The sequence below is a fragment of the Xenopus laevis genome, chromosome 9_10L, assembly GCF_017654675.1.
Source record: "Xenopus laevis strain J_2021 chromosome 9_10L, Xenopus_laevis_v10.1, whole genome shotgun sequence".
NCBI lineage: Eukaryota > Metazoa > Chordata > Amphibia > Anura > Pipidae > Xenopus > Xenopus laevis.
In genome coordinates, this window is record NC_054387.1 from 2,967,090 (window position 1) to 2,991,588 (window position 24,499).

General features: G+C 42.5%; 1 protein-coding gene and 1 long non-coding RNA gene across 13 annotated transcripts in view; one reads left to right on the forward strand and one right to left on the reverse strand.

Moving 5' to 3' along the window:
* The window catches only part of LOC108700782 (SRC kinase signaling inhibitor 1), a 124,422-nt gene extending 116,467 nt beyond the window's left edge, over positions 1 to 7,955 (reverse strand). For 5 of the 12 annotated variants that reach the window (XM_041577308.1, XM_041577315.1, XM_041577307.1 and 2 more), the window contains exon 1: positions 7,772 to 7,955. In XM_041577308.1, coding sequence (XP_041433242.1) covers positions 7,772 to 7,793 — 22 coding nt within the window. In that variant the 5' untranslated portion in view covers positions 7,794 to 7,955. The remainder of the gene's footprint in view (positions 1 to 7,771) is intronic. The other 7 variants (XM_041577323.1, XM_041577321.1, XM_041577322.1 and 4 more) reach the window with 4 other exon arrangements.
* The window catches only part of LOC108701978, a 116,525-nt gene that overhangs the window by 81,943 nt on the left and 10,083 nt on the right, over positions 1 to 24,499 (forward strand). The window contains exon 5 of the long non-coding RNA XR_001933223.2: positions 11,883 to 11,994. This is a non-coding gene — a long non-coding RNA (uncharacterized LOC108701978). The remainder of the gene's footprint in view (positions 1 to 11,882; positions 11,995 to 24,499) is intronic.

A 24,499-nucleotide genomic window follows, 5' to 3' on the forward strand; every position in this document is an offset into this window, starting at 1 on the left:
CCTTCTGGACTATGGATTTCCGGATAAGGGTTCCCACACCTGTAACTGTATAGTTTATCTTTCCATTCTGCCTTTCTCTATTTAATCCTCGATTGTGATTTTAAAGAATATCATTTTTATCATGATGTTGTTTTTGGATGAACTTTGCACGTCTCTAATCTGACATTTAAACAGGAATCGAATGGAACGAGTAACTGACCCAACCGCTCTGGGGTCTAAATGGCAGAAGAGAAATATCACAGTTTACTGAAAAGAAAGATAAACAATATCAAAAAATACTAATGAATACAAGTTGTATAGAATCCAAGTGCTCGGCGGCCAGGGTCACTGACCCTATGCTCAAAATCAGCCTGTAATAAAGGACATGAAAAGTTTATGCTACAGGAAAAATTAGTAACAGGTATGGAATCCGTTATCCGGAAATCTGTTATCCAGAAAGCTCTGAATTACGTAAAGGCCTTCTCCCATAGACTCCATTTTATCCAAATAATCTAATTTTTTTTTTAAAAAAAAAAATACATTTTCTTTGTAATAATAAAACAGTCGCTTGTACTTGATCCCAACTAAGATATAATTAATCCTTATTGGAAGCAAAACCAGCCTATTGGCTTTATTTAACATTTACATGATGTAGACAAAGTATGGAGATCTAAATTACAGAAAGACCCATAAAACCCCAGGTCCCAAGCATTCTGGATAACAGGTGCCATACATGTACACACAATTATACAGAAATACTGTTTTGATGGGAGATTTTGGGTTTTGGTTTATGTAAAAAAATGCACTAAGTTTGCCCAGGAGTAGTAACCCATAGCAACCAATCAGCTGGTAGCATGTACTGGTCACCTGTTTAAAAGCAAACATCTTATTGGTTGCTATTGGTTACTGCCCGTTGGGCAAACTTAGTGCCATATATTACATTTGGGGGTATGTCTTTAAAGAAGAACGGCTCATTTAAACAAATTTTGGATAACAGAACAAAGCTACTAAGAAAACAACTTGGTTCATAGGAAAGCAATACCCAAATGACTGATCCACGACAATATGATGCATCAGAGCAAATTATACGAAAGCATAAATCTCGTTTCACTATGATACCTGAGAAAATGTCCTGTTAGGCCTAAATGATTAGGCACGTGCCAAAAGACATAGGACTGGGGTTACTTTAAAGCAGTGATCCCCAACCAGTAGCTCGTGAGTAACATGTTGCTCTCCAACCCCTTGGATGTTGCTCTCAGTGTCCTCAAAGCAGTTGTTTATTTTTGAATTCCAGGCTTGGAGGCAAGTTTTGGTTGTATAAAAACCAGGTGTACTGCCAAACAGAGTCTCAATGTAGGCTTACAATCCTCGTAGGGGCTAGTAAATGGCCAATCACAGCCCTTATTTGGCACCCCAGGAACATTTTTCATGCTAGTGTTGCTCCCCAACTGCTTTTACTTCTGAATGTTGCTCATGGGGTCAAAAGGTTGGGGATCCCTGCTTTAAAGGGTGCTTCACCTTTAATTTAACTTTTAGGGGCCCATTTACTTAGTTAGAGTGAAGGAATAGAATAAAAAAAACTTCGAATTTCGAATGTTTTTTTGGCTACTTCGACCATTGAATCGGCTACTTCGACTTCGAATCGAATGATTTGAACAAAAATCGTTCGACCATTCGATAGTCGAAGTACTGTCGATATTCGACTTCGACAGTGGAATATCGAGGGTTAATTAAACCTCGATATTCGACCATAAGTAAATTTGCCCCTCTGTATCTTATAGAATGACCGATTCTAAGAAACTTTTCAACTGCCCTTTATTTTTATTTTTTTTTATACTTTTTAAATTATTTCTGACTATTTCCAGCTTTCCAACAGGGGTCACTGACCCCATCTAAAAAAACAAACGCTCTGTAAGGCTACAAATGTATCGTTATTGCTACTTTTTATTCCTCCTCTTTCTATTCAGGCCCCTCCTATTCGTCCTTCAAATCAATGCATGATTGTTAAGCTAATTTGGACAGGAGAGCTGCTGAATAAAAAGCTAAATAAGTCAAAAAGGACAAATAATAAAAAATGAAAACCAATTGCAAATTGTCTCAGAATATCCCTCTCTACATCATACTAACAGTTTATTTAAAGGAGAACTTTACCCTATGAGCCCTATATACCGCTCCTTATTTTATATTTCAATAGAGCATTGCCTGAGGCACAAGGAAGGGAACAAGTTCTCTCACAAGGAAGGGAACAAGCATCCCATAAGCCCCTTGGGGGTCAGACAACCAGTCCAATATGGCCACTACCTGACTCCCCAATTTGGGCACATTTGCCCAAGTGCCTCGTACCCTCCTCTGTTAGTAAGTCCAGGCCTGGACTTGTGGAAAGGCCCCCTAGGCCCAGGCCTAGGGTGGCAGGATTTTAGGGGGGCAGTATGCTGCCCAACCACACCCACATTGGTTCAAAAACACTGGGGATGCGCCGGAGATACAATCATTTTTTAAATTTCCCATGCGCCAATCCTCATTGATGATGAAAATTTTCAAGAATAAAGGGGGGGACAGGGACGACGAACGGCAGTGGGCCTAGGGACACCCACTATGTAAATCCGGCCCTGAGTAAGTCTGATACTTGAGCCGTAGAGTCCTGCGCGGAACCAATTTCTAAGACCGGGACCCGACCCTGCAGCCCGAACCGCAACCCGCATATTTACCCGCTTTGAACCCTCTACCGACCCGGACCTGCAACTGCCTTATCCGCAACCCGACCCACAACCCACGACCAGTATCAAACCGGAAGCGCCATCATCAAATGTGGCTGATAGTCGAGAGGGACAGAAGAGCACCATGTGATGTAAGAGAGGGAAATGAGTGGAGGGAAAGCTGCAGGGAGAGAGCTGCAGCAGGAAGAAACCCGCAATCTGTCCCGCGACCCCGCAGCAGACCCGCACCTGAAAATCCTTTTTTTGCAGGTAACCCGCGGGTACCCGACCCACTGCAAGATTCTAACTTGAAGGCCATAAATATATGTTTGACAGAGAAATATTTTAGTGTAGATAAAGATATATACACACACACAAACAGCTTTCTAACTAGATTAAAGCCCTGCTGAAGGAGAGAAAGTATCTGCCCTGACTTTCACTGAGCTCCAATCTATTATTGATAATAAATCCCTGCTCCTGGAGTTAATGAAACGATGCGCCACTTATTATCCGAGTCTACACGCTCTTTGTCAGAGTTTTTCGCCCTGGTGCCCGATTCCCCAGGGGGAACGCGAGGAATAAGCGCGGCCGATATCTGCTGATGCGGCAGACGGGCTGTTAAATACACTGCTTTATTGGCTTTGTCCGACCCACGTAAAATCCCCGAGAAAGGCCGATCGGTCACACAAAGACAACCTTGGATTGAGTTCATGAAGGTTAAGTAATGAGCTAATGAAAGTGTGATTAGGGGTCTGGGTGAGGGGGGATTTCAGGATGGAAGGGGTTTATAGCTTAGCTAATAACATGTATATCCTCCATATGCTTTCACTTAGGCTAGAGAGAATAAAGCAAGGACATAAGCTCTTTGGCTATTCTGCGGATATATTAAGCAGACAATAATGTAAATCTGCACATGTGCTCAGATATATAATATATCTATATATCAGGGGCGTAACTACAGAGGAAGCAGACCATGTGACTACAGGGGGCCCCAGGGGTATAGGGGGACCCATGAGGCCCTAATTAATGAATAATTTAATCCATTATCCAGAAACTCATTCAGAAAGCTCCGAATTATGGAACGGCCATCTCCCATAGACTCCATTTTATCCAAATAATCTAAATTTTTAAAACTAATTTCCTTTTTCGGTGTATTAATAAAACAGGCGCTTGTACTTGATCCCAACTAAGATATAATTAATCCTTATTGGAGGCAAAACCAGCCTATTACGTTTATTTCATGTTTATGTGATTTTCGAATAGATTTAAGGTATGAAGATCCAAATTACAGAAAGATCCGTTATCTGGAAAACCCCAGGTCCAGAGCTTTCTGGATAACCGGTCCCATACCTGTATATTGTAAAAAAAGACAACCTTATGTTGGGGTCCCTAAAATTAATTTAATGTGGGGCCCAATAACATATATATAAATATAAGCAGAACATTTCACTCCTTTGCTGGGCCATCGAGCCCCTAACCTTGAAGAATAATTAGGTGCAGCAGGATAATGGCCTAACATGTTGCCTCTACGTAAGCGAAATGTGTTGTTACTGCAGGGAATGGCACAAACCAAGACTATAAGGAAAAATTCATGATACATGTGATATCAAGAGGACATGGGGGGCGTCACACAAGCATAAAGCAGGGTCTCTGCAGCTTGATAAGGGGACATATACTCAATAACCTTTGATATTTTAGCTTGTGGGAGTAATAAAGCCACATACTTTGATTGGATTGGAGCTGCCCTTCATTATACTTATGGCAAGAGCAGTATATATATAAATATACACGGTTGCCATTAGGGTGTTACAGAGGTTAATGGCACAGATGGGCCACTTTAAAAAGAGAGCACTGCAGGACACCTTTTGGGGGAGTTTGGGCAGATCATGGACAGGGTTTTGGTGTAGCCAAGTGGAACAAGGACTTCTTTTATTGGCATCCCATTTTTGGTAGGTCTAACCACCCAGGAAATCCAGATTAATGTCTTATAATCGGGGCCCCCTGGAGGTGGGCCATGTTAAAGGAGAAGGAAAGTCTGTTTCACACTTGGGGGGGCCAAATGTTAGGCACCCCCAAGTGATAGTATGGACTTACCTGAAACCCCGGGCAGGTGCTCCTATCAGCAGAAAACTGCACTCCTTTAACTTAGTAGTACGGGGCCCCATTATTACTGATCATCATACTTATATCATATATATATATATATATATTTATTCATCATCCACATCAGTCTCTGCCTCCCAAGAAACTTACAAGGTCCCCTCCAAATGAACACACATTGGGGTCAGTTCCTTAGGAGCCAATAAACTTGCACCTAGGGGAAACCCACCCAGACACAGCAAACCATACGGTTTAAACACTATGTATGATAATACCAGGTCAGAATGAAACTCAGGACCCCCCCCCCTGTCGCTTAAGTGATTGATATGACATGTGGCAGCTCCCGCTCGCAGGTGTGAAGGTATTAATTTAAAGACATTTCTCTGCCCGCTGTGGTCTCCCATTCCACAAGCTGTTTAGGCATCGACTTGCTTTTCTCGGAATAATGCAATGAAAGGTGCTGCTCTAGTTACCCATAGCAACCAATCCGCATGTAGCCTATGCTGGTAAGATATTTGAAAAATAAACATCTGATTGGCTGCTATGGGTTGCTAGACCTGGATAAACTTTTTTTTCCTTTATGACATTAGTGCTGAATAGATGCTGTATAGTGCTATACAGAATATAGATAATAAGTCCCCTGTGAAATAGGTACAGTAAATCTACAGAGAAGAGGCAGAGTCAGGGTTGAAAGAAGATGATACAAGAACCAAGGGGAGATTTGGGTCTGGAAATACAGCAGGATTAGAGACAATTAGAGGCTATCACATGAATGGAGCTCCGGACCATTTGGCCACAATCATAGGGCCAAATATGGATGATCGTCGGCCATGGGCCAATAATAGGACCATAGAGTAGGCCTACAGAGACCTCTTGGATGAGGACTTCATCAGTCCTACCTTGCCGAGGAATATCCAATTTTTGGGCAAATATCAGTCTAGTAGGTCTTAACAAGGGCTAATAAGAAGTATTGGTCCAAGGCCAGATTTACATGTCCAAGGGCAGCAGGAAGGTGCAGTATTAAGCATTGGGGTCCCAGGTTCAATCCCAGCCAGGGCACTATCTGCAAGGAGTTTGTGCATTCTCTCCGTGTCTGCATGGGTTTCCTATGGGTGCTCCAGGTTCCTCCCACACTCCAAAAACTTACAGGCCCTAGATTGTAAGCTCCACTTGGGCAATAATAATAAACTACTGTAAGGGTCAGGATAGAATAAAGAAATGAAAGCAGTTCTGCTGTAGGACAATCAATCAGGCTGATCATACCAAATGTTCTCTGCAATGGCTGGTGCCTTCGCTTGCATGGATTCACAGGGATTAGTGGGAACATTAAACATATCCCCATTAGGTACAGACGCTACTAAAGAGCCATTAAAGCAGAACTCCACCATCAAACTTTTTTTTGGCATAATGGAAAAAAATGTAATTCTAATGGTCCAAGTGGTTTTAAAATTATTTATATGTCTATTTGCAATTGAACCCACGTCTGTGTGGCTGTTTATATTCTCTAACTGAAATGTTGTAAGAGGGACCGGCTGATTGTTTCCAGAGTCACAACCAGAGAACAGAAAGACACTTATAAACTGGATTACTTTAACTTGCTGTGTTGCAATCCATAAGAACAATACGGCTACACAATAGGCCTGAATTGTAAGCCCTTGGGGTCAAGGCCTCACTTTTGTGTTTTTACACCATAATAAGAAGCATAATAACATTCTGAAACCTGCACAACAGAGGCCACTGCTACAGACTATGGTTCTAAAACCCGAGTCACCTTTACAGCTGACTATCCTGCATTTGCAAAGAGATTGCATGCTCCGTGAGCCGGCAGCCATCACAATAACATAATATTATTATCAGGATACACAGACGAGCGAGTTGGGAGCTGGAGGTCTTGCCAACTTTCAGCTGGTTTCAAGGTGACAGTAACCTGATCCACACAGGTCCAAACAAACATTTCTGCAGATGGTTTATCTGCTCCGCTTGGGCCCCTAGCATCACAGGTGCCACTTGTGGATAAAATTATATATATATATATATATATATATATATATATATATATATATATATATATATATATATATATATATATAATGCAGCCACCAGCTCTTGGGGAATTGTAGTCCAGTTAAGAGCTGTGATATGGATTTTTTTAACCCACTTTCAGCCGGTGGCCCCCTGTTCCATAACTCGGACTCTGCTCAGGACAACCGTATGAAACAACAAACAGCACAACTGTCATTTGTCTTGTTTGTACCTGTTCTTGCTACAGCTGTGGACACAAGACAAAGCCTAGGAACACTACAGCACAATGAAGACCTATTTTGTTCTTGTGCCAGCGAGGATCAGCGCCTTTCGTTTGCCAATCCCCCACGGTGTAATTGTTGGCATATAAAAACATTAACACACAAAGGGAATACATGTGCACAATGCCGGACTCCATACACCAGTGCTATGAGCCAGTAGCTCGCTGGCCATCTTTCTATCAGCGCTCCATCAGCCAACGGAGATACCAGCAGCAGCAACAACAACAACAACAATATAGAAATGGTGCCAGCTTCAGCCTTATACTTCTACATATGTGCTTGGCATAAACATATAATTTACACATAAACACACACAGATGCACCACATATGTGCCTATAAAAGCTGTTTCTAAGGTAGAGACATGATAGTCCCTGGAGGTTGGAGACCTTTTTTTTTATCTCTCTCTCTCTTCCCTCCTTTTGCTGACAGCTCCCTTTTTGCTTTTTGGCAGAATAAGCCTTTGTCTATTAAAAAACATCCCCTTTGTAGCCTTATCAGTCCCCGCTTCCCTGCCGGTTGCCGCTACTCTGAATGGAAGCTGCAAACAAATCAGCATCCTCCTCCTGTCCAATTGTGCAGAGGTGAGCATCTGCAGCATCACCGGTGCGATCCCTCGCAACCCTCGGCTTTAACACACAAATAAACAGATACCTGCTACTTTAGAATGAATGCACAATTTAAAGGTGACATGCCTTGAGAAGGTGTGTTGCCCATCTCTCTGTGTCTCTGGGTCTCTGCCTTTGCTTCTGAGCTCTCCTTGCGTGCTGATCAGGCCCAGGCGAGCATTGAGGTGGGAGGTGTGTGGATGGGAGAGGAAGACGGAGACGGGGAGAGGGTTTTTCAGGAGTGTGATGTGCATAGAAGCAACCAGGAAGAGCTCAGTCTCTCATGATACATTAATGGCTAGTGATCACCCTCTCGGCGCTCTCTTAAAGGATCCCAACAATGCTGTCATATTAATAGGACAATAAAAACAAGTGATATTGGTCCCAGACCCTGGGGTGGGGAGGGTGGATAGGGTTTGTCGGGGTGGGGAATGAGATGTCATTCACTGAAATGCATCAGGTCGCTGGGATTCCCATCAGGAACGACCTCCCCATCCTCATAAAATAGTCATGGGCAAACACACAGCCTTGGGGATGAATATTGATTGAGACTATAATAATATAGGCATCGTGGAGTGGGGGTTATTGTCTTACACAAATGTAAGCTGAAGGTCTCATCAATTCCTAATTTAACAAGTAAAGATTTACCAACCCCCCTTTCTGGGGAATGTCCTTTCTGCAGCCTTTCACCAACTGTCAGCTCTCCCCAACAGCCGCTGGGAACTGTAGTTCAGCAGCACCAAGAAGGCTTCAGTTTGGAACTGTAAAAGCCCAATCAATATCTTCGATCAAGCCGTTTCCGTTAGAAACTGACAATACTGTATGGAAAATCTGCTCTTTGTACGCAGGGAGCACCACCTTTATATCTATTCTACTTTAATCCATAATCTTGTCATATAGCCCTATTAGATTGTGTGGTTAAAGGGACTGATCAATTTAGAATCCCATTTGAGTATAAATTAGAAAATGGTATTCTCGGGCAAATTTGCAATTGGTCCTAATATTCTTTGCAGCTTTTCAGTCAGCTATTGCCTGGCATTCTACAATATCGAATGTGAACAATTATTTGGTTGCTAGGGAGCCCTATTTAACCTAGTAACTTGCCAGCGCATTGAATGATAGGAGGAGGGTGGACAGGAGAGAGAGTGGATGTTAACTGAATATATTTAGTATAAGAAATAATAACAATCATAACATTTTAGTTTTGTAATGCATCTGCCTGTAATGAATGGCCTTTGATATTTCAGGTTAGAGAGAGGGAAAATAGAAAAGCAAATGTAGAAAAAGCCAAGGAATTTTAAAATGCCTCTGAATATTTGCATCATAATTAAAAGAGGTCATTTACAAATGCACCAGCAAGTGTGGTTGCCATAAAGTGGAAGCAATAGAGACATTATACTGACGCAAGTACCCTTATTGCGTAGAAATTTAGAAATTGTTTCCCCCAATGGAGGTGCCCTCCTGTCAGATCACGTTCCCCAATCCCGTCAGGTAGGAGAGTGGCTGGCAGGTTGGGTTTGCCATTATAGTGATCCAATATCACACACTTCAAAGTGGCCATATCGGCAAAGATCAGCTTGTTTGGATCTTTTAGTGTCCAGCTTCAGCCTGCACCTCCATTGGGGGGGTAATCATTTTTATGTGATTGGTGCACTTTAATAAATTGCATCAATTGTGTCCACTTAAGAGAACCTGCACTTGCAGGCTTGTTTGTAAATAACCCGGCTGACGCATGATGTACAACATTTTTCATGTGATAGGTGCCCTTTAAATATAAGACCTGTGTTACATGGGGCTCTCTGTTTTTGCCCTATTGCTTTTTACAATGCTATTCAATCTATACTCTTATTATTTCAATTCCTTTTCCCTGCCCCTTGGAACTTTCCATTAACGCACTACCCCTGTTTCTAAACAGCCCTCCCTCGATACAGCCATGGGATCTGTTATCCAGAATTACGGAAAGGCTGTCTCCTAGTGACTCAATTTTATCCAAATAACCCACATTTTTAAAACGGATTTCCTTTTTCTGTAATAATAAAACAGTCGCTTGTACTTGGTCCCAACTAAGATATAATTAATCCTTATTGGAAGCAAAACCAGCCTATTCGTTTTATTTCATGTTTACATGATTTAGGTATGGAGATCCAAATTATGGAAAGATTAGTTATCTGGAAAGCCCCTGGCCCGGAGCATTCTGGATAACAGGTCCCATACCTGTATATACCACCTTGATTGCCTGTTTTACATACATTCCCCATACCCTACAATTTCTTAGCAACTCTCTTCTCCATTAAACTGAATATATAACATGCATTTAGCCTTTAGCTCCAAATGGTCCCAATGTCTCTATAAAAGGTATAATGCAGACCCCCTTCTGGGGGAAATAAGCATATTGGGAACTCGAGTGCAGGCACAAAGTGCTTTTCGACAAGTCATAGAGCTCCAAGGTGATTTCTAATGCCCTTGTTTTTACAGCAGGGGTTACATTAGTTTTTATAATAGCCAAGTATTTAGATGGACTCTTTAAAATTACCTTTAGTATGATGTAGAGAGTGATATTCTGAGATAATTTGTGATTGCGTTTTTGGTTATTTAGCTTTTTATTCAGCTGTTCTCCAGTTTGCAATTTTGGCATGGTGGTTGCTAGGGTCCAAATTACCCTAGCAACCAGGCATTGGCCTGCATAAGAGACTGGAATATAAATAGGAGAGGCCTGAATAGAAGGATGAATAATAAAAAGTAGCAATATCAATATATCTGTAGCCTTACAGAGCCTTTGTGAATAAGATGGGGTCAGTGACCCCCATTTGAAAGCAGGAAAGAGTCATAAGAATGCAAATCATTAAAAAACTATGAAAAAATGAAGGCCAACTGAAACGTTGCTTAGAATTAGCCATTTTAAGTGCGGCAACTTCGGGCGACTTCGGAAATCCGATTCATATTCTTGCCGGTGGGAAGGCAGTTCGGGGAGATTAGTCGCCCACAGTAGAGGAGATTTGTCTCTGGGCGACTAATTTCCCCGTCTGCTACCACCCTAAGGGGACTTACACACGGGCGGTTTTTCCTGCGCTCCCCTGTGTTGCGCTTTCTTCCGTTCAGGAGTAGACGCCCTCAATTATTGTGAAGGGGGCTGTACTCACACAGACGCATGTATGCGGCAATCGCAGGTAAAATGCAACATGCTACGACCCACCTGCGTTTGGCGCTTACATGCATCTGCGTGAGTACAGTCCCCTTCACAATAATTGAGTGCATTTACTCCTGCGCTCTCCTACGGCTGAACGGAAGAAAGCAGAACGCAGGGGGAGCACAGGAAAAACCGCCCGTGTGTAAGAGCCCTAAAGGTGAGCCACCCCTTTAAAAGATGGTGTCACATTAACACTGGGTGTGGTGAACAATTTCAGCAGCATGCAGAACCCCTCAAATAATTCAAAAACTATAATAAGGAAAAAATGTAATAAAGAAAAAATGAAGACCAATTGAAAAGTTGCTTAGAATTAGCCATTCTATAACATACTAAAAGTCTTGGATGACTGCGGGTTATCTGGGTCTAGTAGAGAAACGTTAAGACATGTTTCCAGGTTCCCCAAGTGCCCTTACGGATCCGACAGAAACACAAAATAGCAAAATGGATCTAATTCTAGACCTTTGTACGACCACAGGGAGAGAAAATGTAGCAAGTGAATAGTTATTATGAGTTACTCACCAGCAGCAGAGAAATGAGGGCGAGTTGGCAGCGGGAAAGGTTCAATTAATCCCAAAATTTACATGTAAGAAAGAGACAAAGGAGAGAGACGTGTAATACTAGAGGGCAGGTAACAGTTTCACCTTGGGACAAGAGGAACACAGAGCCCATATCAGGTAACCACCAGCCCAGAGAAACACACGCTGAACGCAAATGAGAATTACAAACACACAGCTGAATGCACTCAATGGACATAAAACAAGAAAAGGGAAGAAAACCCAAACTCTAATGCAAATAACCCAGAAAATGAGGCCTTAGAAGTGGCCTCTGGTGGTGACACATGACTACATGAAACATATTGTAATATATTGTAATATATAAGGAATAAGGTACTTTTCACTGTAACATATAAGGACATGAGAAGGTTCAAGGACGTATAAATGTGGGAAGATACATTACATTCTTATAGTATGCAATATGATTTTTTATTTATTTCTCAATTTATCGTTCCAGTGAGCGAGTGTCAGTTGCAGAGATTGCCCAGTGGGTTCCATTGAGAGGCACCGCCATTGGTATCCAGGACCGGAGAAGCAGGCAACGCACATATGTGTTTTCATTGATGCAAGTAGGTGAAATATCAACGTATTGTCATTCTGTAGTACTACAATTAGGTACACGGCTGTCACAGACTGGTAGCAAGAGACTGGCAGCCGAATACTGAGCATCAGGCAGTGCAAACGGCTTTGGGAAATGGGCAGGATCCTGTGCAACAAAAGCAGGGGGTATAAAGGGCATCGAATACAAGAGCACTCGAACTCCATACAGTCTCCTCTAGCCCCAGGCTAGAATAATTCCTTTCCCATGATTACATGGCAAATCAATGTCTCTGTGCAGTATATGGATACAGAAAAACCAAGATCCCTTGCTGAATTTTTTTTGCAATCTGAGCTCATTTAGTTGAGGCTACAGCAAAACATATAGCGTTCATTCACGAATTTATAACTAGGTATATAAAAGTGAGCGAACACATGTTGCAGTTTTAGTTAATATCCCATGAATGTGGGTCCCTGGGAGAAGACTTGGTTCACGGGGAGGATCCCTGAAGTGGTGGTGCACATGGTAAGGAATCATATGTCCAGAGATTATAGATCCTACATTTTTTGAGTCATGAGAGTCAATATCATGTTCCCCCTCGTGTTTTATATTCCAATGAGGGTTTAGGTAGGGTGACTGGAGGAGTAATTGGGGTAATATCTTTTATTATAAACTATTTATTATTTAGAAGGTTCTTTTATTATAATAACATAATTATTTATATTATATATAGTATTCATTAATTTTTATCAGCCAGTGTATTTAAACTAGCAGTATATTTTTACTATGTTTCATATATCACGATCTTTAGACATAAATGACAGTTTCCAGGCACATCTGTTTTATAGCACATATATATAGGAACGGTTCATCTGGAGTTATTGGCAATTGGTATTAATTTATAGGTCAAGCGTCAAGGCACTCTCGACCACCACAAGCTGTTTAGAATGCCACTGCCTCTTTTAGTTTTATTTGATCGTTGGTTCCTTTTCCCAAGGAAGGAGATGTGGGACCGCGGCAGCATAGGTGCAATTGTAGTTTGGGCCTTTAGTAGCACATACTCTTTAATAGTAATTGGATATCAAGCGCACCTCAGTGCCCTCAATCATATATGGTCTCTTCGTTTATCACCTCTTTTTTGCATAGGTCCTCTCGGTAAAGTTCCCAGGGCTTTTTCTAGTACTTTTTCTCTCATAAGGAACCAGCTTCCACACGCTTCTTCATCACGCTACGGGGTCCACATAAGGATGTTCAAGCAAGATGCAATTCAGTTTCTATTCATATCTCACTTTTTGATTTTATGTTTAAGGATCTTTTCTATACGTAATTTATGCTACTTTATTCTAGTCAAGTGTGATATTTTTACTCTGAAGAAACCCATGTACGTCAGTAAATTTCCCAGGGGTTCATCTCACTCTGTTGCTGTCTAATGAGCCTCTTCTGTATGCAAATAGGATGCAGGTTGGGATCCAGTGCTGCTCCGAATGCTAACAAATAGGAAGGAAAGGGGAGTCATTGCATGAATGAGAGTCGGGTGGTGGTGGAAACAATTTACTGATCCTTTTTCATGGTCCTTTCTATCAAACTGTAATGAAACAACTTGCTGGGTATGACTGAATGAAAGGGAATGAGATACGAGTTGGAGAGCTTGCACTCTCTGGAGATTCCCCTTTCAGCGGAGTGCATCTCATCCATAGAACATTGCAGGAAGGCATTAGGAGAGCACTGCAGTACGGCAATTTCCTTATGTTGTGCTTGTGTGAGAGGCTCTTATGACAAAAGGCACCAATCTGCAAAATGTAGTGTAACCCGTGCCGTACAAAAAGCTGAGCCGTGCAGCACATCACAACCGATTTGTGACAAGGACAATGACACACAGATTTAGAGGGTCGCCCTGAATTTCTATTCCACTCATCCCTCCTATTTGTAATAGTCAGTTAGGAAATGCCACCCTGAAACTGAAACTATTAAAGGAGCAATATACCCCCTTGTACAACAAGTATTGAACATTCTTTTTGCCTGTTGTTTAATCATGGGAAAAAAAATGTACAGATACTCTGCAATATGAGTCACAGGGCACACACTCAGATTCGGGGAGATTAGTTGCCTGGCGACAAATCTCCTCTTCTTCGGGGCGACTAAACTCCCCAAACTGCCTCCCCTGCCTTCCCGCCGTCTAGAATGTAAATCGCCGGCCAGATGTCACTCGAATCACTTCAGAAAACAAATTGCTTTTAGTGCCATTCCACAGGCAATTTACATTGTAGCCGAGGGGAGGCAGTTTGGGGAGATTAGTCACCCCGAATAAGAGCAGATTTGTCGCCGAGTGACTAATCTCCCCGAATCTGAGCGTATGCCCTAACCTTAAAGGAAGAAGAGGTGAAGAGAGGTTTAAAAAGAGATTAGTATCTCTGGTTAAACTAACTCAGCTAATTCATGGTAAGATTGGCAGCGTGGAAGCAAGTTATGCTCTGATTCTGATTTATAATAAAATATCTAAGGAATATATATTATATATATATATTTTTTTTTTTTTTTTTTTTTTTTAGTTAAAAGAACAGGCAGCATGTATTTTCAGCACAAGTTCCATTTATTCTGTAACAAATGAGATTGCCATAGAGGTACCAACATTTAGCACAGGGAGTTGCACCTGTCTCTATATACAATACTGTGTGCAGTGCTGTATGCAGAAAGGTCAATCATGTCCCAAAAATGAAAGAGAGCCTTTCACTAGATGCATGATTAGAGGTGCATCTGGCGCATGATTGCAGAGAACAGCAGTTCTGCACCAGTATCAGGGGCCAATGTTGGACTGCGTTGTCCTGCATGAAGCCTTGGACCACATTATTTTCCCTCCTCTCTTCACTGTTTTTATTCACATTACATGCATTCATTTTATTCACATTACATGCATTCATTTATCCTTCACTCCATATTGCTCCCCTTTCTCCTTTGCAGTTTGACACTGCCAGGGGCAGATGTAAGTGTATTGCAGTCAGCATTGGACTGGGTGGTCTGGGGCCCACCAGGGTTCCCACCTCAGGGGTCCACATAGCCCAGGGCCACATTATGAGTGTGACTAAGGGCATTGGCACTTCCGAAGCCTCTCTTTGCAGGTGGATTGAGAAAAGTGCAACAGAACTCACTGGCAGGCAGCAGGTTAATTATCTGTGTTATTGCTATTGGGAGAAATATTATAGATATCGGTGCTAAGATGTTGCATTAAGTAGTGCACATTGTTTATGCACATGCCCCCTGGAATCTTTTTTCTCCTGGGTGACTGAGCCAGGATTTGCAGCCACTTACAGTTTACCATAGAGCCAAAAAGAGGCTGCAGAATATTGATCGGCATCCAAGCAGGGGAAGGCAGTGGAGTGTGCCAAATGGAGATGCTATTTACACTCTCAGACTGTCGTCCTTCCAGCTGAGGCACATGCATCGTATCCTCAGGGGGCGGCACACTCTCCTCGCTTGGCTGAGCCCCCCAGAACTCTATTCTCTCTCTCTGACTTGGAGCAATTTGGACACATGAAAGGAACCACTTGCCAGGAATTCAGTCCAATCGGGGCAGAAAAAGCCTTAAATGTCAGTGCTCCCTGGGGTGCGGTACTTGGTGTAAGGTGAGGTGTAAGCTCCTCGGTCCCCAGGGTGAGGGTTGGCTCTTCTTGCCAATACAGTTTTTTTTACTGTGGCTCTTCTAATATAGGGATATTTGTATGTATCATGAAACAATGACTTTGGTACAATTGATGGGATTGGGAAAGACACTAACAGGGTTACTTATTAAAGGGGTCCTGTCATCGGAAAACATGTTTTTTTCAAAACGCATCAGTTAATAGTGCTACTCCAGCAGAATTCTGTACTGAAATCCATTTCTCAAAAGAGCAAACAGATTTTTTTATATTCAATTTTGAAATCTGACATGGGGCTAGACATTTTGTCAATTTCCCAGCTGTCCCTGGTCATGTGACTTGTGCCTGCACTTTTGGAGAGAAATGCTTTCTGGCAGGCTGCTGTTTTTCCTTCTCAATGTAACTGAATGTGTCTCAGTGGGACCTGGATTTTACTATTGAGTGTTGTTCTTAGATCTACCAGGCAGCTGTTATCTTGTGTTAGGGAGCTGCTATCTGGCTACCTTCCCATTGTTCTTTTGTTTGGCTGCTGGGGGGGGGGGAAGGGAGGGGGTGATATCACTCCAACTTGCAGTACAGCAGTAAAGAGTGATTGAAGTTTATCAGTGCACAAGTCACATGACTTGGGGCAACTGGGAAACTGACAAAATGTCTAGCCCCATGTCAGAATTTAAAATTGAATATAAAAAAATCTGTTTGCTCTTTTGAGAAATGGATTTCAGTGCAGAATTCTGCTGGAGCAGCACTATTAACTAGGAGTATGTGATACTATTGGAGAGGAACATAAGAAGAGAAATGATTTTTGTCCGCATAGACTAGATGAAAGTACTCGTGAAAAGTGACCACGAAAGGGAAACTCACTGGAAAAATTTGGTGGTTTTTTTACTATAAAATCCAGAATTTTTAGTAGGAAAAAAAAGGCCCTCAAATTTTTCGTTATTTATTATTTTACCGGCCTGGTCATACCTATCGAGGGAGGATGGTGGAAAGCAGCATCTGGTCTCAGTCAAAATTTGGTGGTTGTGAATGCTTACTGAGAATAGGTAGATATCAAAGCAGAGGAAGCTTATTCTATAGGTTAGAGATAGGTCAACAAACCATAGTTTTCAGTTGGTGGTTATTTGGGCTAAATGTATATCCAGGATCCAGAAAGAATGTCGTCAGGGCCGGAGGAAATCGAGGAAGAACAGGAAACGCAGTTGGGCATAAAATATTGGGTTGGTGTGTTACTTGAAAACTTATCAGCAGCGTGCAGGGACGAAACAATGACAAAGGAGAGTTTCAATAATGATAAGACAAAAAAAATACTCATAACTCCGCGATTTTTTCGATTTATAAAATAGATGGCCAACAAGTCGGCCGGAGATGGGGATTGTCTAAGACACCATGAAAACTGCGCAGATAGCATCCACGGGTCACGACGTGGCGCAGAGAGTATCGCGGCATATACAGTAACACCACCTTCGGCGGTGGAGTATTTTCTAAATTGAACAGTAGGCTGGAAAGTTCAAGCATGAGTAAATATAGAAGTCACATCTAGGATGGAATTCCAGGAGTCTACACCGCCCGCTTCTCGCCATTCATTTCTATGGGATGTTTAATACGGATTATTTATCAACAGGTGTGAAGAGTGGAAAGTTCACATCCTTTGATATTATGCCTTTATAAATATATTCCCAACAGAAATGAAATGTATAGAGTGTTTGGCACTGCTGGTGATCTCCTAGACTTCAACTCTCTGTATATTAAGTAAATGAGTGTTCGATACCGCGCCGATGTACTGGTATATTTGGAACTCCAACCATATGTCTGTACTCATCAATGGTTTATGGAGAGAGATAATCGATGACAGGGTATTTGTAGAGAATATAGCTGGATTTTCCATCCGCGATGAGTAATGTTACTCCGAAGATAATTGGTATTTTGTTTCTACGACTAGAAAGAAAAAACCGAGTTCTCTCATAGTGAGAAGACAGCAGATTATTTGTATGTGTAGTGAATGGCTGGAGCTTTCGACAGATGAGTGGTGCACATCGGTACAGTGTTTGAGCAAACGGCTCGTAGAAGGTTTATACACACAAATAAACATATTAGAGACACAGGTGGAGGGACATAGGCTTCCAGATGTGACTGGAGCCAATACCTATAGCTGTATCAAAGTATCTCGGCCTAAAGCAAATTATTTCTTATACAAATTAATTGAAATTTCTGGAAGTGTCAAGGTCATTTTAACCAGACACAGGATGTTGTGCCCTCGAATCCACCAAAGGGTATAACTAACAGAGATGCAGTAATACGTAAGAGAGAGATTGAACATCCTATTTCCAATAGGGGTCCCGCCAATGATTTTGCTGTGGGGTCAATAACGTTTTGTTGTGACGACATATGGTCCCTCAGATTGGGGAGTGGAAAGTGGAGAAGGCCCATTTTCGCCTGCAGCGTGAGAAAACACCTTACAGTTCTTTGATGTGTGGCTTAGTAATAATTTCTTATGGTATACTTCGTCTTAGTATATTTTCTTAGTATATGTCTTAGTATACTTTGCAGAGTGTCCTTTTAGTATAGTGTCTAGTATAGATATGTTGTAGTCATATACTTCATGAACTGTTAGAGATTAGTACTGTTTTCTTAGTGTATGTCTTTAGTATAGCATGTCTTCAAATGAGTATACTTGAGTATAAGCGTATGTCTTGAGTATAGTTATCGGATAGAGAGAATTGTGCCATGTATTGGGTCTTAGTATAGAATTTCGTGAGTTGGGTATCATGTCTTAGTATATGTTTTTTCAAGAGTGTAGTTGATGCGTGCGTTCTGTAGTAGAAAAGTCTCTTAGGGTTATAAGTTCTTAGTAATGGTTCATCTTAGTTATACGTTGGTCTTAGTATATAGTACTTTAGTGATAGTTTCTTAGTATAGATTTTTCTGGTTCTTGAGAGTATTTTCTTAGTATATTTCTTAGTATATGTCTTAGTATATATTTCTTAGTATATTTCTTTATATTTTCTTAGTATATGTCTTAGTATATATTTCTTAGTATATTTTTAGTATATATTTCTTAGTATATTTCTTAGTATATAGTTCTTAGTATATGTCTTAGTATATATTTCTTAGTATATATATTCTTAGTATATGTCTTAGTATATGTCTTAGTATATTTCTTAGTATATTTCTTAGTATATTTCTTAGTATATTTCTTAGTATATGTCTTAGTATATTTCTTAGTATATGTCAGTATATTTCTTAGTATATGTCTTAGTATATGTCTTAGTATATGTCTTAGTATATGTCTTAGTATATTTCTTAGTATATTTCTTAGTATATTTCTTAGTATATTTCTTAGTATATGTCTTAGTATATTTCTTAGTATATGTCTTAGTATATTTCTTAGTATATGTCTTAGTATATTTCTTAGTATATTTCTTAGTATATTTCTTAGTATATCAAGGTTTTGACAAATAACAAATCCCAGCACTCACCAACAACAGAGGGAGATCGAGGTGGTGGTAGGGGGGTGTACTGGGAATAGTTCAAGAACAGCTGGAGGGTTACAAGACGGTAACAGTTTTCCTAGGGGCAAAGAATGCTCTAAAAGCAAAATATGCATCTTATTGAAACTTAGTATTGACCGTAAAAGCGCCACTTGTGAATTGACAGTTCCGCCTTAGAGCAATGGGGGTAACCTGTAGTGCAGCCGTAACTTAATTGTACATTCTGATTGGCTGGGCAAAGCAGTAAGAGACACACTCAGTAAGAGACACACTCAGTAAGGGACGCTCAGTAAGAGACACGCTCAGTAAGAGACACGCTCAGTAAGAGACACGCTCAGTAAGAGACACACTCAGTAAGAGACACACTCAGTAAGGGACGCTCAGTAAGAGACACGCTCAGTAAGGGACACGCTCAGTAAGAGACACGCTCAGTAAAAGACACGCTCAGTAAGAGACACGCTCAGTAAGGGACGCTCAGTAAGAGACAGGCTCAGTAAGGGACACGCTCAGTAAGAGACACGCTCAGTAAGAGACACGCTCAGTAAGGGACACGCTCAGTTAGAGACACGCTCAGTAAGGGACACGCTCAGTTAGAGACACGCTCAGTTAGAGACACGCTCAGTAAGAGACACGCTCAGTAAGGGACACGCTCAGTTAGAGACACGCTCAGTTAGAGACACGCTCAATAAGAGACACGCTCAGTAAGGGACACGCTCAGTAAGAGACACGCTCAGTAAGAGACACCCTCAGTAAGAGACACGCTCAGTAAGAGACACGCTCAGTCAGGGACACGCTCAGTCAGAGACACGCTCAGTAAGGGACACGCTCAGTAAGAGACACGCTCAGTAAGGGACACGCTCAGTAAGAGAGACGCTCAGTAAGGGACACGCTCAGTAAGGGACACGCTCAGGAAGGGACACGCTCAGTAAGGGACACGCTCAGTAAGGGACACGCTCCGTAAGGGACACGCTCAGTAAGGGACACGCTCAGTAAGAGACACGCTCAGTAAGGGACACGCTCAGTAAGAGACACGCTCAGTAAGAGGCACGCTCAGTAAGAGACACGCTCAGTAAGAGACACGCTCAGTAAGAGAGACGCTCAGTAAGGGACACGCTCAGTAAGAGACACGCTCAGTAAGGGACACGCTCAGTAAGGGACACGCTCAGTAAGGGACACGCTCAGTTAGAGACACGCTCAGTTAGAGACACGCTCAGTAAGAGACACGCTCAGTAAGAGACACGCTCAGTAAGGGACACGCTCAGTTAGAGACACGCTCAGTTAGAGACACGCTCAATAAGAGACACGCTCAGTAAGGGACACGCTCAGTAAGAGACACGCTCAGTAAGAGACACCCTCAGTAAGAGACACGCTCAGTAAGAGACACGCTCAGTCAGGGACACGCTCAGTCAGAGACACGCTCAGTAAGGGACACGCTCAGTAAGAGACACGCTCAGTAAGGGACACGCTCAGTAAGAGAGACGCTCAGTAAGGGACACGCTCAGTAAGGGACACGCTCAGGAAGGGACACGCTCAGTAAGGGACACGCTCAGTAAGGGACACGCTCCGTAAGGGACACGCTCAGTAAGGGACACGCTCAGTAAGAGACACGCTCAGTAAGGGACACGCTCAGTAAGAGACACGCTCAGTAAGAGGCACGCTCAGTAAGAGACACGCTCAGTAAGAGACACGCTCAGTAAGAGAGACGCTCAGTAAGGGACACGCTCAGTAAGAGACACGCTCAGTAAGGGACACGCTCAGTAAGGGACACGCTCAGTAAGAGACACGCTCAGTAAGAGAGACGCTCAGTAAGGGACACGCTCAGTAAGAGACACGCTCAGTAAGAGACACGCTCAGTAAGGGACACGCTCAGTAAGAGACACGCTCAGTAAGGGACACACTCAGTAAGGGACACGCTCAGTAAGAGACACGCTCAGTAAGAGACATGCTCAGTAAGGGACACGCTCAGTAAGAGACACGCTCAGTAAGAGACACGCTCAGTAAGAGAGACGCTCAGTAAGGGACATGCTCAGTAAGAGACACGCTCAGTAAGGGACACGCTCAGTAAGGGACACGCTCAGTAAGGGACACACTCAGCAAGAGACACGCTCAGTAAGAGGCACGCTCAGTAAGGGACACGCTCAGTAAGAGACACGCTCAGTAAGAGACACGCTCAGTAAGAGGCACGCTCAGTAAGGGACACGCTCAGTAAGGGACACGCTCAGTAAGAGACACGCTCAGTAAGAGACACGCTCAGTAAGAGGCACGCTCAGTAAGGGACACGCTCAGTAAGAGACACGCTCAGTAAGAGACACGCTCAGTAAGAGACACGCTCAGTAAGAGACACGCTCAGTAAGGGACACGCTCAGTAAGGGACACGCTCAGTAAGGGACACGCTCAGTAAGAGACACGCTCAGTAAGAGACACGCTCAGTAAGAGACACGCTCAGTAAGAGACACGCTCAGTAAGGGACACGCTCAGTAAGAGATGCTCAGTAAGAGACACGCTCAGTAAGAGACACGCTCAGTAAGGGACACGCTTAGTAAGAGACACACTCAGTAAGAGACATGCTCTTGCGCCCCTTAGTGTTTTTTAGGGATGCACCCAATCCACTATTTTGGATTCGGCCAAACCCCCGAATCCTTTCGAGAAAGATTTGGCCGAATACCAAACTGAATCCAAATCCGAATTTGCATATGCAAATTAGAGGTGGGAAGGGGAAAACATTTTTTTACTTCCTAGTTTTGTGACAAAAAGTCATGCAATTTCCTCACCGCCCCTAATTTGCATATGCATTTGCATATTAGGATTCTGTTCGCCAGGCAGGAGGATTCGGGCAAATCCGAATCCTGCTGAAAAAGGCCGAATCCAAAACTGAATCCTGGATTTGGTGCATCCCTGGTGTTTTTGCACTTCTGTATGGGGTTGTTGTAAATTTAGCTAGCAGTTAGGCAGGTTAAAGATATAGACATAAAAGGTTGAACTTGATGGATGTGTCTTTTTTCAACCAAACTTAATATGTTACCCCAGCAAGGTATATAATAAAATAAGCACCCCAGTTTTTCAAGGGGCTGTCTGGTTCAGCAAAAAGAATTGGGCTATGACATCATAGGCTCACCCTGACATCACATCAGCTCCCGTTGGAGCTGTTGGCCGTGGTCATTGTAAATGTGTGATGCAATAAAAATGAATGCATTATTATAACAGATAGAAGATTCATCTCCTGGTATTTCCCCAAGCACCAGGTTATGGTACAGGGTCTGCTGGTGGAATATCACAAACATGTTCTGAAATGACAATTATTCTTGATGATCCTGGCACAACACAGGCCTCACCCCCACTCCTTCCATTCAGTTGTTAGCCAAATCAGGATTTCTTGTTTATCTGTTTACTGGAGCTGAACGACAATATGGCAATTACTGTTTGCACAGCTTCTATCTATCAAACCCACACTATTCCCCATTGGTGGATGGTCTCCTTGTAACTTGCAATTTGTTTCAAAATAAACCTGGTTGTCATTTGTCCGAAACATTTCCTACTGCTAAATAAGAGCCAGAAGCTGCGTCTCATTTACCTTTCCGTTGCAGCACAAATACTCACTCCAGCCCCACAGAAGCTGCGTTTTCTTGAGGCTATTACGCTCACAAAAGGACAGTGGATTCATGAATAGAAATAGAAATAGCTCCATGGAGTACGTGATGGAGGCTGATACAGCTAAGGACAGAGATAACGCTATACAGTGGAACCTCAATTTTACATCCCCTGATTTTACGTTTTCCCTAATATGACATTGTTGTTTTGTGGTGCCACCTATATATTACGTATAATACATTTCCCTGGTTTTACATTTTCCTGGATTGTACACCATTCTGTTTAGGGAGGCACCGAATCCCGAATACTTGCTGAAAGATTCGGGCGAATACTGAACCGAATCTGAACCCTAATTTGCATATGCAAATGCAGGCCCAATCCAACCCTACGATTCACCATCCTCTTGGGCCAGTGCATTTTTTTTTTATTTTAGGGGCCTTGTGCTTTAATGATTGTCCTTTAATAGATTAGGATGTGCCCTATATCTGCAAACACCTGCTCCTACACACCCATCGTCCCATTGCATTTATGTTTTGCAGTCTGTTCCTCTTAGTTAATAAGTCCTTGTATGTTGGATGCATCTAATACACACATAATATTCATCTAAAAGCAGCATTGAGAATGGATACGAGTTATAACCCCGGGCAAGGGCGCTGCACTCTCCTTCTTGGATCCGGCTCTTAAGAGAAATACTTGGCACGTCCATTAGCGCAGTTTGGATCTTGGGATCGGTGACCCTTAAAAAATGTTGCTGATCCCTTTAACAGCAGGGACTTGGCATGGGGCGTGTGAGCTGAGCATAAAAGATGTGTTCAAAGGTTATGCGGCTGGTTCAGGGCATAATTCTGCTCTCCTACTGCTGAATCCTGGCACGGAATATCTGTATAAAGAGATACTCACAAATGGGCCTTCCCACCTTGTTATTTGAAGGCCTCTTAAAGCAAAAGTGACAGGTAGAAAAGAAATGTCATTACTCACCCACACTTCTCCTCCAATATATGCCCCAATACTATGGGCAGAAGTGCCAGGTTATAGCCTCTATTTATGTTTAATATTGCGATTATACTGCCCCAACCACCATCTGATGCCTGTTTGACACACACAGGCTAATCCTGGTTGGTTGCTTGATGGAGAGGGTGTCATTTATTATGTCAGGGCATACCTCCCAACTGTCCCTTTTTCGGAGGGACAGTCCCTCAACCCGCAGTCCCTCATTTGTACTGGAAAGTCCCTCTTTTCTCTGCACTGAATGGCCAAAAAAAGAAACAAAGTTTTTAGCTTTTAGCAGAGAGCCCAGAACAGCTAACAGGTGCAAATAAGATACTTTGTAACAACTTTGAGACACAAAAACACAGTTTAGATAAGGAGAAATATTTTCAAACTTTCATAACCTGCCAAATTTGGTAAAACAAACATGGTAATTAGGGGGTGTGGCCACAGAAAGGGGTGTGGTCAAAAAATTGCTGCACTACGTGCGGAAATTTTTTTTTCTTCCCTCTTTTTACATCCAAAATGTTGGGAGGTATGTCAGGGTGAGCCTATGATGTCATAGCCCAATCCTTATCTTTATATAGTGGTAAGTGAAAGAGGAGCCATGAACACGGAGCATCTAGGGCCATATTTTCTATATGGACAAGCAAGAGGCTAGAGCACATTCCTGCAGTGACAGATTCAGGTAGGGAGACTGTGCTTCTCAGGGTCCACTGGGGAATCAGAAAAAAACCTGGTGGACCCCAATCAATGACCTGAATCTGTCTGACCGGCATCACTAGAGTGCGCTACTTGGCCCCCCAGCACTTTCACAAGACCCACAGTAAATCAGGCCTGT